The sequence below is a fragment of the Colobus angolensis genome, unplaced genomic scaffold (assembly GCF_000951035.1).
Source record: "Colobus angolensis palliatus isolate OR3802 unplaced genomic scaffold, Cang.pa_1.0 Scaffold174, whole genome shotgun sequence".
Classification (NCBI taxonomy): domain Eukaryota; kingdom Metazoa; phylum Chordata; class Mammalia; order Primates; family Cercopithecidae; genus Colobus; species Colobus angolensis.
In genome coordinates, this window is record NW_012114866.1 from 4,019,293 (window position 1) to 4,035,498 (window position 16,206).

The 16,206-nt window shown below is 41.1% G+C and overlaps 1 protein-coding gene across 1 annotated transcript in view; it reads left to right on the forward strand.

The window, feature by feature from the left end:
* Positions 1-6,285: 6,285 nt before the first annotated feature.
* Positions 6,286-16,206, forward strand: part of PICALM (phosphatidylinositol binding clathrin assembly protein) — a 112,746-nt gene continuing 102,825 nt past the window's right edge. Inside the window, exon 1 of the mRNA XM_011938499.1 lies at positions 6,286-6,900. Coding sequence (XP_011793889.1) covers positions 6,771-6,900 — 130 coding nt within the window. The 5' untranslated portion in view covers positions 6,286-6,770. The remainder of the gene's footprint in view (positions 6,901-16,206) is intronic.

Genomic DNA, 16,206 nt, shown 5'->3' on the forward strand with positions numbered 1-16,206 from the left:
AGCCATGCTAGATGTAGCAGTTTGTACTAAAGGGCCATATGGAATTTTTATGAAAATTTTAGAAGTACATGAAATAGTTCCACGAGGAACACAAGCAGTGAGAGCCCAGCTGTAAAGTTAGGTAGACCTGAGCTCCAATCCTACTTCCCCAACCTAATAGCTGAGCAAGCTTAAGCAAGTTACTTACCTTTCCTAAGCTTTAATTTCTTTTTTCTTTTTTTTTTTTTTTTTTTTTTTGAGACGGAGTCTTGCTCTGTCGCCCAGGCTGGAGTGCAGTGGCCGGATCTCAGCTCACTGCAAGCACCGCCTCCCGGGTTCACGCCATTCTCCTGCCTCAGCCTCCCGAGTAGCTGGGACTACAGGCACCCGCCACCTCGCCCGGCTAGTTTTTTGTATTTTTTAGTAGAGACGGGGTTTCACTGTGTTAGCCAGGATGGTCTCGATCTCCTGACCTCGTGATCCGCCCGTCTCGGCCTCCCAAAATGCTGGGATTACAGGCTTGAGCCACCGTGCCCGGCCAGCTTTAATTTCTTTATCAGTAAAATGGAGAGAAAAGAAGTGTATTAGGTAGGGTAGCTGATTACTGTAACAAACAGCATCAAAAATCTCAGGGGATTTATTTATTTAGAGACAGAGTTTTGCTCTTTCGCCCAAGCTGGAATGAAGTGGCACAATCTTGGCTCAATGCAACCTCTGCCTCTGAGGGTTCAAACAATTCTCCTGCCTCAGCCTCCTGAGTAGCTGAGATTATAGGCGCATGCCAGCATGCTCGGCTAATTTTTGTATTTTTAGTAGAGAGGGGGTTTCGTCATGTTGGCCAGACTGGTCTCTAACTCCTGACCTCAGGTGATCCACCGCCTCAGCCTCCCAAAGTGCTGGGATTACAGGCATGAGCCACTGCGCTCGGCAGCATAATTTATGTTTCTGGTCATGCAGTTCTCACGGGCAGCATTCCTCCAAGGATTCATCTGTGACCCCAGGCTTCTTACATTTTGTGGTATTGACCTCCTCTAGATTCTCTGAAGTCTTCATTCAGCCTGTAAGAAGGGAAAGAAAGAGAATATGGAGCATGTGTAGGAGGTTTTAGAGACCTTACGGGTCAAGCCTTAAGCTTTCATTATTTCTGTCCACATTCTCTGGGACAGAAGTCAGTCACAAGATCCCAACTAATTGCAAAGGAGTCTGGGAAATGTGGTCTAACTATGTGCTCAAGGGGAAAAGGACACAGTTTGCTGTCTCTGCCACTTAAGGTCATGAAGTTTTAGGGTGTAACTGAGATAATGTATGTAACATGCTTAGAACAGGGTAAGTAATCAACAAAGTCACATATTATTATTATTGTCACAAATACATATGCTGGGAGTCTGAATAAGTTTCCTGCAGTTGGAAGTGGAATACAGTCATACATCACATAACAATGGGGAAAAGTGCTGAGAAACGTGTCATTAGGCAATTTTGTTGGTTTGCGAACATCACAGAGTGCACTTACAGAAGCCTAGATGGTATAGCCTACTACACACCAAGATTATATATTATAGCCTGTTGCTCCTAGCCTACAAATCTGTACTACACATTACTGTACTGAATACTGTAAGCAACTGTAACAAAATGGTATTTGTGTAGCTAAATATATATCTAAACATAGAACAGATACAGTAAAAACATGGTGTTATAATTTATAGGACCACCCCTGTATCTGTGGTGTATTGTTGACTGAAATGTCATGCAGCACATGACTTTATTTGTTTAGAGGTTCTAGCAAGGGAACTTAGCTACAAAGAAAAGTCCTTACCTTTGTAAGGTTATGTGACCTTATGATCTCTAACTGACTGGCAGCATCAGGAAGTGTAAACACAGAAAGGTGAGGGAGGAAGGGTTTGCCATGTGTTCATATCAGTTTAGTTAGCTTAATATCAAAAGATTATAATTTAGATAATAAAGTATAATAATAAAAGTAAAAATTCTGGTCAATTTTCTCTTCCATATTCCTTTGCCACTTTCTTAAGTCATGATGACAACTTAAGGTTCCTCAGGTGCAGCATACTTTTACCTATTTTCTTCTTTGTTACCACTTACAGACTAAGATTTCTAAGAACTGAGGCCCTGTTTGTCTTGCACATTATTTTATCTTAGCATCTAGAAAACCCTGGCACATAGTATGCAGGCAAGAACTATCTGTTGAATAAATTTAGTCTATATTGGCAGCTGCTTCAAGTACTGGCTAAAGGGTCTGGGTAGAGTATTGGAAGGAGAATTATTTTTTAAATCTTGCTTCTGCCACTTAGTTATCTGTGGGATTTTGGCAAGTTATTCAATTTCTAAGATTTGGCCGGGTGCGGTGGCTCACACCTGTAATCCCAGCACTTTGGGAGGCCGAGGTGGGCAGATCATGAGGTGAGGAAATCGAGACCATCCTGGCTGACATGGTGAAACCCCATCTCTACTAAAACTACAAAAAATTAGCCAGGCGTGGTGGTGGATGGGTGCCTGTAGTCCCAGCTACTTGGGAGGTTGAGGCAGGAGAATGGTGTGAACTTGGGAGGTGGAGCTTGCAGTGAGTCGAGATTGCGCCACTGCACTCCAGCCTGGGCAACAGAGTGAGACTCTGTCTCAAAAAAATAAAAATAAAAAGTAATTTCTAAGACTTGTCTGTTTTCTTGTATTGGATGGGCATGATACTTTTTGAAGTTATTGTTCTGAGCATTAAATTTTTAAAGTGTAGTGTTTCTAGCACATAGGAGGCATTAAAAAAAACTTGCTCCTTCTCCCAACACTCCCTGCCTCTCTACAACATACCTTTTAGTTGGAAGAGCCTAAGAAATATCTAGAAAATATATTATTCAAGTTTTTTCCTTCTGTTTTTGGTCTGCTCCCTTACAATCAAAGCAAAGAGACCTTCAAGTTGAGAACTGACTAGTTCCCAAAGGACTGATAGATTCACTGTAAATAGTGTTTAACACTTAGAATCCCTATGCCTGACACACAGTTCAATACATATTTTTTGAAAGAGTAAATTAATTAAGAAGGTACTAAATAAGGATGATGCTCTAAACAGATAATTATGGGATGGACATACTTTATTTATTTATTTTTAGAGACAGTGTCTTGCTCTGTCATCCAGGCTGGAATGCAGTGATAGAATCATAATTCACTGCAGGCTTAAACTCCTGGACTTAAGGAATCCTCCTGCTTCAGCCTCCCAAGTAGCTATGACTATAGGCTTATGCCTCCATGCCCAGCAGACATGCTATATGTGTGAAAAAGTGGGCAGATTTTATCAAATGAGAGGTTTGGAGTGATGGTGTGTCTGAATGTGTGATTTCAAAGTGTTCTCATTCATTCATTCAATCACCATCTACTGTGTATCTACCTTGCATCAACCATAACACTAGCATGGATGTATCTCTGCACCCCAATGTTAGTGCAATTAGTCAATCACAATAACAATTAGATAACAGAAGGACATATAAGATATGAGTAACAAAAGGAAACCAGTAACTGCTTATTGGGATGTGAAACAGCATGACATCCAAGTATGTCAAGTAGTGTGATATTGGCTGGAGTGCATTTAAAGGAATCGGAAGAGATGAGGCTTAACAAGTAGCAGGTAGGTAGGAGAATTTAGAGGAATGGGAAGAGACAAGGCTCAACAGGTTTAGGTGGCCATGTGAGTTGGCATATGTGGAACTTCAGGTGAGATATTTCTTGAATAGACCGAGGAAACTGACACAGAGAAAACTTAAGTATATAAGATAAAGTAGGTCAGTAATGCCTATTCTTAGTTCTAATTCCCCATCTTCTTCTAAATTGCTCCATATATTTCATTTCACAATTACACATAAACCTCTACAATGGTCACTGATTATTTACATACTTAGAAACTTCTAAAATGGGGCCAGATCATGAAGAACCATGTATGCCATGTTGAGAGTCCTTAATTTCACCCTTTAGGGTAGCGATGGGGGAGCTAATGGAAGATCTTAAAGCAAAGAAAAGACAATCACATTTTAGTTTCAGAAAGATCTGAATTGGAGAGTCAGGGTATAAAAGACAGAATCAGCCAAGAAGTTACTAAAATAGTCTAGTACAACAGAGATCATAAAGGCTGGAACTAAGGCAACAGAAGTGGTGTTAGAGATGGGATGTGTTTGAGAGTAGGTTAGGCTTGATGAGGGAAATAAAACAGAAGGAGAACTCTGAATCACAGCTTTCTGAGGGGAGCTTCTGGGCATGTGGTGAGGCCATTAACAGATACAGGGAACAGTATGAATTAAAGATGTAGGATGCTGGGCAAGGGCAAGAGAAGTTCAGTTTTGGCCATGGTGAGTTGGCATCTGTGGAACTTCAGGTAGAGATATTTCCGGAATAGACCAAGGAAACTGACACAGAGAACACTTAAGCATGTAAGACAAAATAGGTCAGTAATGTCTATCCTTAGAACAATTCCCCATCTTCTTCTAAATTTCTCCATAGATTTCAGTTCACAACTACACATAATCCTCTTCAATGATTATTGATTATTTACATAGTTAGAAACTTCTACCATGTATACTTGGAAAAAAATAAAATGATATTTCTAACAGCAGCTTGTTAATAGGGTAAACATGTCAACAATTATTTAATAAAAGTGGTTTGAAAGAACCTCTTTGGTAAAAGTAACAGTGTAATACTTTCCTGTTATGTACTTAGGAATGACTGACATTTTCCCTAAGGATAAAATATTCACCTGTTGATAGCTAGACCATGTTAGTGTTGACCTCAGTTTGGGGTTTACCAATGCAGAGGCTCAAGCCAACCAGTAACTTATACAGTGGAACCCATAGACCAGTAGCAATGATGGCTGATAACGTCTTGAAAATTTGGTAATTCCACTGCCCAATGGAGATGGGACAGCAAACTGGGCACCAAACCACAGATGGATTGCAGTACACTGAAGGAAGTCATTATAGTTTTGTGAAATTGGAGGCTGGCTTGACAAAGATGAAGCCCGCCGGGATTAAGAACTCTGTGTTCTTGGCAAGAGCATGTTGCTGCAGAATTTCACCAGCCATAGTGGGGAAAAAAGGGGGGTGAGGGAGTGTGGGGAATATGGGAGACCACAAAATTCCTGATATGATACATAAAATGTTAAATATCTATCAGCTTTGCATCCTTTGAGAGTCACCAGATTGAAGCACAGTATTTTGGATTTGGCTGGCAGATGGTGTACACAGACTTTCTGAGAATGTTAGCATTTCATTTGAAACTAGCAAGATTACATGTGACTATCATGGTAACTTAACACTCAAGAGATTTTTCAACTTATCCCTAACCCTGGGTTAAATGTAGAGACTCTAATAACATATAAAAGGCTTTGTTATGTATGGTCTGGGTCTCATTCAATAGTATTTCAGGATGTAATACTTCTTTTAAAATGTCCACAGGGCAGTGTCAACATCTTTCCATGGAAATCTGGCTCACCCAATAAGAGAAAAGAGGCCAAGGAAAGAAAGACTAAACCAAGAGAGATGGCAGGCAGTGATGTCTGGACTATTTGAATGGGACTTCTCCATTTACCGCCCCTCTCACTTCCTTCTATGGTCTGGACCTTTAATCACCACAGCAGTCAGCCATGTAGGGTCAAGTTAATCGCTGTTGACATCATCCTACTACTTCCCTTTTCAAATTCCAGTGAAGCTATGTGTTTCCTGTCCTATTCCACACCCTAGAGAATGAATACGGGCCAGCTAGCATCTAAATTTAGAATGGCAGCAACGTGTCGGGTTTTCGGAGTAGAGATAAACAAAACCAGGTGACATTTCCAAGCCTCTCAAGGAAAGAGGGGGAAAAAAAACCTTTCTGGGGTAAGTAAATAAGGAGAGCTTCAATAGTTCCACGGTAGAGAGAGGCCTGCTGGCAGGTTCAGAAAATAGGCCGGCTGGAACCTTCTCCTTTAAGCCAGGAGGGCGGCTTTGGGAGGCGTCTCGAAATACATTCTTGACTCTGCTAGGAAAGCTCGGGGGGCCAGAGGCCTAATACCCCCGACTTCAGGGGAAGCTGTGACGGCAGCTGCACCTCCTTTGTCAAGCTGTTGGTTTCAACCACAGACACGAGGACACACTTGAGTTGGGGGTAAGTGGAGAAGCCTGCCGCCCCGCCCCCAGCACGCCGCCCTCGCCATTCCTCTCCCGCCCCGCCCTCCGTCTGTGACCCCCGCGGGCCGAGCCTCAGGCGACCTGTTGGCAGGGAGAGTCACGTGACGCGCCGGCTGCGCACTCCCCTCGGGCGGGCCTCCTGTTGCGCCCGCCTGGCGAGTTCCATCACGTAACGCGCGGGCGCCGCCCCGCTCTTCCCTTGTTGAGCTAGGGAGGGCGGGCGTCAAAGAGGAAAGGGAAGGGGAAAGGGGCGGGAGAAGGGAGGAGGGGCGGTGTCCAAGTCACGTGACCCGGGGGCAGCCCGGAAAGCTCCGAGGAGGAGCCTGGCGCCGCCATTTTCCTGCAGCTGCCTGTCCCTCTTACCCTGCCCGGCTCCAGCTGACCAGCGAAGGGGTGGGCTGAACTGAGGCGGGGGCAAGGGAGTGCCCGACATCTTGTCCGACTCCGCGGGTGATACAAGCCGGTTCTCTCTGGCCTGGGTGGCAGCGCGCGGCCCCGAACCGCGCCCCAGACCGGCAGGCGGGGAAGGAGCCGGTGGGGGTAGGGGGTGCGGTGGGGGGTGGGGACCCTCCGGCTCTTGGGGGTCCCAGTCCCCGCCGGCTGCTGAGCGGGTGGGGTGGTGGAGGAACTGCAGAGATGTCCGGCCAGAGCCTCACGGACCGAATCACTGCCGCCCAGCACAGTGTCACGGGCTCTGCCGTATCCAAGACAGTATGCAAGGCCACGACCCACGAGATCATGGGGCCCAAGAAAAAGCACCTGGACTGTGAGTGAAGCCGACCGCGGCCCCCCTCCCAGGCGCCCGCGCGACCCGCGTCCTTCTCTCCCTCTCTTTTCTTTCCCCCGTCTGCTGCCTCTTCCCTCCCTGCGTCTTCTCTGGCACGGCGGGTCCTGTGCCCGTTGGGCTGTGTTCTTTTGCTTCCATCACACCTGCCTTCACGGCCTCCGCTCCCCGTCTCAAAATCTGACAAGCCAGTCCCCTCCCTATTCCTAGGGGACCCTCCCCTCCTGTCCGGTGCGCTACCACACCCATCATACCCAACCAACTTGCCTCCCCACCTGGCTTCTCACCCGCTACCCGCCGTCTCCACTGCAGCCTTCTGCTCTCCCTTCCCACCCGTCCGGTGCCGCCTTGTCGCCCTCGCCTGAGCGTCTGCCCAGCCCCATTGTTTCTTCATCAGCCTTCTTCGGGTTTCCGCAAACGCCTGGTTCCTTGCACCCAGATCCCTGTTGTCCCTCCGGGCTGCCTCCCTTGAAGTGCCTCACTTCCTTTGCTCCACTGGCTGCTTCTCCCATCCGTTCCTGGCTTTCTCGTCCACCTTCTCTCTCGCGTTTGGGTTACCTTTCATCGCCTCTCTAGTAGCTTCAGTGTAGTTTTTTTGACTCATTTTATTTTAAATACCATACCCACTTACCCGACTTTTATTTCAGATTACCTTCTTTGTGAGATTGAAAGTAAAATGATTCAATTTGGTGTAGGGAAAGCTTTCTGGAAAGTTGGGATTTTTATTTGCCTCTGGTGGAATTTAATCATTGTGTTGTCCATTGTCCATACTTTTGACTGGGGTGAGTTTGTGACTGTCAGCTCTGCCCCCCACCTTTTCAAATGGGGAACTGGAAAAAGGCTTTTTGCTGATACTCTTATCAGTTCCCGGAACTGTTAACTCTGGCGGCCTGAATTCAGAAGCTTAAGTGTTAAGCGTAGACTGTTGGAATTTCAAATGGATTAATAAATTTACTTAGAAATAACATACATCCCTTAAAAAACATTGGCAAAATGATGTTTGATGATGCTTGAGTTTGGATACGTTTTAATTATGCCAGTTACCTTTTGAGGAACCAGCTTCTCTTACACGACACGGTATTCGTCCATTCGCTAACGTAGATACAATTAGTAGAGCTGATTAGTAGAGCTGACTCCTCGCAACTTTTTTCTAACCTGGAAGTCACCTGTAATATCCTTTTTCTTTGCGCTCTTTTACCTCGGGGTACAAAGCTCATTGGATCACTCAAGCTAATGGAGCTTAGACTTGAAACTTTTCAGGGAAAAATAGGGAAATAGTCACCATAAATAAGTTACCTTTTTAAATGACTGAACACATTAGTCTGACTGACTTTCATCATACATGAAAGTTACTTTGCTTTACTGTTTGAAGCAAGAGTGAGCATGCCCTGAAAGATAATTCACTGTCTGGAAGCCTGTTTTAATTTCTTATTTGGACTTTGGCCGTAAAGTTTGCACTTTAAAAAAAAATGTACGAAATGTAAATTCTTCCAAGTTACTGTGCTCATGAAAGCTGTTAGAACAAGTTTTTGCTACACAGAAGCCCATTATTCGTTGTGATTGTTCCTCCACTGTGGAAAAAAGTTTTAAATAAAAAGCATTAGTGCTTGGTTCTTTCAGATATGCGTTCAGGCTGCTTTTAAACTCTCAGTCCTTGTTTGTCTTAGAGAATGGAGAGTATATTTAAATGGTGACACTTATAAACAGAAAACTTTTTAAAGTGCATTGTAAAGCCATATGTGATTTTTTGATTATCTGATATGTGTAGTAGACGTTTCTACTATTTAGGCTCTTCAAATGACTACTTGATTTGCCCTACCAAATCTTACAGTTTGCCCTGACACTGTGTTAATTCTTCTGTTAGTTGTTTTTGGTGTTTTTTTTTTTTCTTTTTTGGTATGGGAGTATGAAGAAACTACTTGTGACTGTGTGAACTATTTTCCTCTTTCCTCTTTCAAAATAAGAATCGAGAAGTCTTTTAAAAGTTTTTTTGTAAAGGTTTGTGTCTTATTTCAAATGTAGCAGTGGTTCTTTTAACGCGTTGCCAAAAAGAGGAGAAAATAGGTAAGGTTGAAAGAGTGCTATTTGCATGTGGTTTCATAAATGTTATTAGCTATTTCTCTTTTTTTAACCACTACTGCAGATGCTAACTGGGATTAGGTCTGGAGGATAATCTTGCCTTTGTCGTTCTTTTTCTCTTCCACTTCTGTTTTTACAAGCTCTCACCTTTTTGGAACTTGAGTATACCTGGTAGTATTTGATTTAAAAATATATGTGTAGATAGTGTACTTCTATTTCTTTTCAATGCAGTTTTAAAAGACTGGAATACTATTTTCCCTACATTGTTGTTTAAAATGTCCTGTAATCAGTTCTCACTAATAAAATGCTTTTATCTTAGGTAAAGTCTGACCAGTGAGTGGTTTACTAAACAAATACCTTCCTTGCACACACTAACATGCCTTTGAGGAAATTTAAAAGTCTTCTACAGACAGTTCATGTTGTTGACATCATGAACTTTAGGCTTTAATCCAGAAACCTGTCATTTCAAGTACTTTTTCGTCTTTTAGGAGTTTTTCTTTATAGTGAAAGCTTAGTTTATGTGCACCTTTTAATGCCTCTAGCAACTGATGCTTATTTATATGAATCTAATGAAAATGATTTCATTTTAAAATGGCAGCATTTAACAAAAAATATGCTTAGGACTGTTGGTTTTCCTATGAGCCCTTAGAGTGTGGAGGTGGTTTCTGTGCAGTTTCTCGCCAAGATCTTTCCATATTAGGAAGTGATTATTAATAATCCATGAATTATGGCTTAATTCATACTATGTTATATACTTATTGAAGAAAGATTTTTTTGCTTTGCTTATACTGTAGGTGTTAATGGATAATAACGTTGACTAGCATCCCTAGTGTGAAAGCGTTGTCGAACTTGGAATATGTTTGTAAAAATAAACATGATTTCCATTTAATTTTGGGCCTTTAGTAGCCATAATCAAGGTAGAGGCATAGCAGTCCTTATATTTGAAGGACTTCAGTTTTCCGGGCACTTTCTCATCGTCTCATTTAATCCTGTCTCACAGCTGCAGGTGGGGGCAATTCATATACATAGAAAGTAGCTTCTCATTCTGTTTAGCAGTATAGAATGCTTAAAAGAACCATGATGATTGCAGGATAGAAAACATTTTTTTCTTTCTTTCTTTTTTTTTTTTTTGAGACGGAGTCTTGGAGTCTCGCTCTGTCCCCAGGCTCGGGTGCAGTGGTGCAATCTTGACTCACTGCAACCTCCGCCTCCCAGGTTCATGCAATTCTCCTGCCTCAGCCTCTTGAGTAGCTGGGACTACAGGCGCACGCCACCACACCCAGCTAATTTTTGTATTTTTAGTAGAGACAGGGTTTCACCATGTTGGCCAGGATGGTCTGGGTCTCTTGTGATCCTCCCGCCTCTGCCTCCGAAAGGGCTGGGATTATAGATGTGAGCCACCGTGCCTGGCCCACAATTTTTAATTTATAACTTCTTAATATATAAATCATTTTTATCTGATCTTACGATCTTTAGTCTTAACCCACCCCCTTTTTTTTGATATAGGGTCTTGCTCTGTCACTGGTGTGCAGTGGCAGGATCACAGCTCACTGCAGCCTCGTCCTCCTCAGGCTCAAGAGATCCTCCCACCTCAGTCTCCCAAGTAGCTGGGACTACAGGCATGTGCCACTACGCCTGGTTAAAGAAACTTTTTGTTTTTGGAGAGATGAGGGTCTCCCTATGTGGCCCAGGCTGGTCTTGAACTCCTGGGCTCAAGTAATCCTCCTGCCTCAGCCTCCCAGAGTGCTGGGATTATGGGTGTGAGCCAGCATGCCTGTCCCTTATCCTATTTTTTGATATGAATTCTTAATTTTCTTTATTCCTATTTACTATCCTTGGACGTTTATATTTTGACATATTTCACTGAAATGTAATATTTGTACTAAAGGCTGTAATGTCTCCTCTTTTTTTTTTTTTAATAAGGTGGGTCTCACCCTGTTGCCCAGGCTAGAGTGCAGTGGTGCAATCACATCTCACTGCAGCCTTGACTTCCTGGGTTCAGACAATCTTCCTGAGTAGCCAGGACCGTAGGCACCTGCTACCACACACAGCTGATTTTTGATTTTTGTATAGACAGGGTCTCCTTATGTTGCTCAGACAGATCTCAAACTCCGGGGCTCAAGGATCCTGTCTACCAGCTGAGCCTCCTAAAGTGCCAGGATTATAGGTGTGAGTCACCATATCCTGTATGTCTCTGTTTTTTAATTCATATTTTTCCCAGTTAATTTACAAGGACATTTTATTTCAACCACTGCCTTATCTTTTCTAAAACAAAATCAAGATCAAGTTCTTACTAAGCATCCATTATCAACATATCTCTATGGTAGATACAGAATGGTTATTTGTATGTTGTGAACTGAATCTAGAAATTGGAAATAAGTTTCTAAAAAGTAAGATTTGAATATTTTGCTTATGTAGAAGGTGGAATTTGTATTTGGTCTAGGGGTTTGTGTAACTACATTAAAAATGTATATAACATACCAAACTGTACCTGAATTAATTCTCTTTTAAAGCACAAATGGTTTTTAATGTTTCAGTTAATATCATGGGTGCTTAGTTTGCGTATTGTCAAGAAGGATCTGGTAGCTAGGATGTGGTTTCTAAGAAGACGCATATAAGGAAGAAATAAAGTAGAAGATCTGTCCCAGGATATCTCTTATTAAGTAAGGTAACTGGGACTTTTTTTTTCAAAAGGATCTGGTTTTAAAAAGACAGTTATTGTGTAATTAATGTCTGGGCTTCCTGTTCTTTCCTATAAGAATTAGTCATATGATTTATATTTTCATTATCCTTACTAGTCTTTTAGTAGTTTTGCAATACAGAAAATAGTAATAGAGTTATCAAAGTGGTAGTAATGAGTAAGATTTGATTATACATGTCAAATGCCTGAGACATTTTATTTATTTTTATTTTTTCTGTCGCCATGGCGGAACAGAATGCCTGAGGTGTATAGTAAAATTCACAAATGGATCCTTTTTCCTCCCAGATATATCTAGTTGTTTCTGAATCATATGTATTTTAAAAGAGAAACTCTAAAGAGAACTTAATATTACCCTTTTTTTATAACCGCTTGTTCGTAATTAGCAAATGAATTCTGAAATACTTTTGTAATTATTGTTCACTGATGGATTTATTTGCTATGTTAAGAAATAATATTAGACTTTGGGCATCTATACCTTTTATGTTTACTAAGTATTTTACTGGATAATTTTTAAAGGTGTCTTTGAATTTAAAGTTACTATGGCAGGTGAGAAGTGAAACACTTCATAAGAAGTGATTGGCGTTTTTCTTTCATATGCTTTGTGAGACATTTATATGAAACATTTACTTTGATGTTTTAAAATACACTAATTGTTTAAAAATAATATATTTTAATAATCAGAATCGCTTTCATTTAAGTAAATTTATTTGGCCATGATGATCGTTTAGAATAGTTAATGTGAAAGTTCACCGTAGACATAGTTGTTTCTCCTTTGTTTTCTTCAGCTCTAAAATGCTTAATTTCATGATTTCTCACTTAAAATAAAGAAGTAAGAAAAATAAACTTACAGGCTTCTTGGCAAGAGGTTAGAGCCCTACCAGGAAGTAGTAGTCTTAGACTTTCAAAGTAAAGGCTTAGTATTTGCTCTTCCTGTTCTTTTGGTAGCTAAAGTGGCATTTCCGTTACTTTGTGTTCTTAGTATGTTGCTAGTTAAACCGCTTTAGACATTCTCTCTAGAGAGAGAATTCTCATTATATATTCTCTCTAGAGAATCAAAATTTTGGACTTGACCTTTTAGAATTTTGTATGTTCACTGTGTATATGGTTCTTTTTATGGAGAATCATTTTGGACAGTTAATAGTTCTTTAAAAGAGAATCTCAGCAAACCTAAGCCTTCGTATTAAAAATTATGTTCAGAGTTGTGATTTATCAGATTATCAGAAAATTAAGGATTTCTCAAGTTGTATTATTATCAAGATATATTATATCCCCCACGAAAGTGGTACATTTGTTAAAATTGATGGACGTACATTCACACATCTTTACCCAAAGTCCATAGTTTACATTAGGGTTCGCTTTTTTTTTTTTTTTTGAGACGTAGTTTCGCTCTTGTTGCCCAGGCTGGAGTGCAGTGGTACAATCTTGGCGCACTGCAACCTTTGCCTTCCGGATTCAAGGCATTCTCCTGGCTCAGCCTCCCAAGTATTTGGGATTACAGGTGCCCGCCACTATGCCCAGCTAAATTTTTATATTTTTGATAGAGATGGGGTTTCACCATGTTGGCCAGGCGGGTCTCGAATTCCTGACCTCAGGTGATCCACCCACCTCAGCCTCCCAAAGTGCTGGGATTACAGGCGTGAGCCACTACGCCAGGCCAGGGTTTACTCTTGGTGTTTGTATGTTCTGTGAGTTTGGACAATTGTATGGCACATATCCTCTATTGTAGTGGTACAGGGTTCTGCCCTGAAATACTCTATGCTCCCCCTAGCCATCCCTCCTCTTCCCCAACCGCTGGCAACTGCTATTTTTTATTAACTGTCTCTATAGTTTTGCCTTTTCAAGAATGTCATAGTTGGAATCATACAATCTATAGCCTTTTCAGATTTTCTTTTTTCACGTACTAATACGCATTTACAATTTCCTCAATGGCTTTTCATGGTTTGACAGCCTTTTTTTTTTTTTGCACTTGACTACTCTATTTATTATCTGGATATACCAGGGTTTACTTGTCCATTTACTTAGTGAAGGACATCTTGGTTGCTTCCTAGTTTTGGCAATTGTGAATAAAGCTGCTATAAACATCAAACATCTGTGTGTGTGTCTTTTGTGTGGACATAAATTTTCAGTTCGTTTGGATAAATACCAAGGAACACAGTTGCTGGATCATATGGTAAGAGTACCTTTAGTTTTGCAAGAAACCTCCAAACTGTCTTTCAAAGTGATGGTACCATTTTATATTCATACCAGTAATGAATGGGAGTTTCTGTTCACATTCTTACCAACATTTGATATTGTCACTGTTACGGGTTTTGGCCATTCTAATAGGTGTGTAGTGGTATTGTTTTAATTTACCTTTTCCTGATTATGTGACATCTTTTCATATGCTTAGTTGCCATCTTTGTATCTTCTTTAGTGAGGTGTCCGCTAAGGTCTTTGTCCTGCTCTTAAAGTCAGGTTCTTTGTTTTCTTTTTGTTGAGTTTTGAGAGTTGTATATTTTGAATAACAGTCCTTTATCAAATGTATCTTTTTTTTTTTTGAGATAGAGTCTTGCTCTGTCTCCTAGGCTAGAGTGCAGTGGCGCCATCTCATCTCATTGTAAGCTCTGTCTCCCAGGGATTCAAGTGATTCTTCTGCCTCAGCTTCCCGAGTAGCTGGGATTACAGATGCCCACCATCATGCCGGGCTAATTTTTGTATTTTTAGTAGAGATGGGGTTTCACCATATTAGCCAGGCTGGTCTTGAACTCCTGACCTCAGGTGATCTGCCTGCTTCAGGCTCCCAAAGTGTTGGGATTACAGGCATGAGCTACCAAGCCTGGCTATCAAATGTATCTTTTGCAAATATTTTCTCCCAGTCTGTGCCTCGTCTTTTTCATTCTCTTGACAATGCCTTTCACAGAGCAGAACATTTTAATCTTAATGAAGTCCAGTTTAGCAGTTCTTTCTTTCATGGGTCATGCCTTCATCATTGTGTTTAAAAAGTCATCAACAAATGCAAGGTCATCTAGATTGTCTTCTGTATCACCATCTGGGAGCTTTATAATTCTGCATTTTACATTTAGGTCTGTGATCCATTTTGACTTAATTTTTGTGAGTGTAATGTCTGTCTCCAGATTCTTTTTTTTTTTTTTGCCTGTGGATGTGGAATTGTGCAGTACTATTTGTTGAAAAGACTATCTTTGCTGCATTGTATTGCCTTTCTCCTTTGTTGGCAGTGGTTCTTAAGGTGTGATCTGGGGACTTCTGGGGTTCTCAAGACCATTTCAGCAAGTTTGTGAGTTAAAAACTGTTTTCATGTACTAAGATATTATTTGCCTTTTCTATTTTTATTCTTTCACCAGTGTACAGTGGAGTTTTCCAGAGGCTATGTGATGTGTGATATTGCAACAGTTTGAATGTAGTAGCAGATAATGAGAATTCAACTATTTCCTATTAAGCCACAAAATAGAGTTTTGCAAAAATGTGAAACAATGCCATTCTTCTAAATTGTGGGGTGCTGTTTTGAAAATACTGTTATTTTTCACATGAATTAGTGTTGATAAATTTCTCAGTTTCAAACAGTAAATATTGATAGAGAAGCCCCACATAAAAGCTCTTGGTTCCTCAATTTTAAAGTGTAAAGGTTCTAAGACTAAAAAAATTGCACCTTTAGGGATGAGTGTGTATTAGAGGGGACAAAAGAGTACTCAAAGAGGAACTAGATTTAAGGGATCTTTTGAATTCTCAGAGTGATTTTGGATTTGATTTTGTAGGTAACAGTGCCCCAACTTTTGGAAGATTTCAAGCAAGAGATGTAATATCATAATCCCTATGTCCACTTTATGTCCATAACTAGATTGGAAGGAGTGTTCAGTATGACTTGGAAACTGCTGGGGCAAAAAAGTCTAACAATAATATTTAAAATTTTTTTCCCAAAGAACTTAAAAATTAGTTATTAATTGGAACTCTTGATTATTTGTCCCCCCCCTTTTTTTTTGTTAATGTCAAAACTATCTTTTTTTGTGAAAGCCAGGCAGGTTAGGTATCAATTGTGCCAAAAGTTCTTGACTACCAAACCGTTAGCCTTTGCATTTACGATTCCTTGGACTAAAGACAGGGTCTTGCTCTGTCACCCAAACTGGAGTGTAGGGTCATGATTATGGCTTACTGTAACTCTGAACTCTTGGGCTGAAGGGATTCTCTTGCCTCAGCCTCCTGAGTAGATAGGACTACAGGTGCGTGCCACCATGCCCTGCTAAAGAGAAAGGGGTCTCTTGCCTAGGCGGGTCTCGAACTTCTGACCTTGGCCTCCCCAATTACTGGGATTATAAGTGTGAACCACTATGCTCGGCCTCTTTTAAACTTTCTTTACCTTGCTCCCATTAATATTCACATTTAAAGTAACCACTTTCATAAAAACGTCACTGAATAACTCCCCCGGTCCTGTCAGTCCAATATTATTATTATTATTATTATTTTTTTTTTTTTTTTTTTTGAGACGGAGTCTCGCTCTGTCGCCCAGGCTGGAG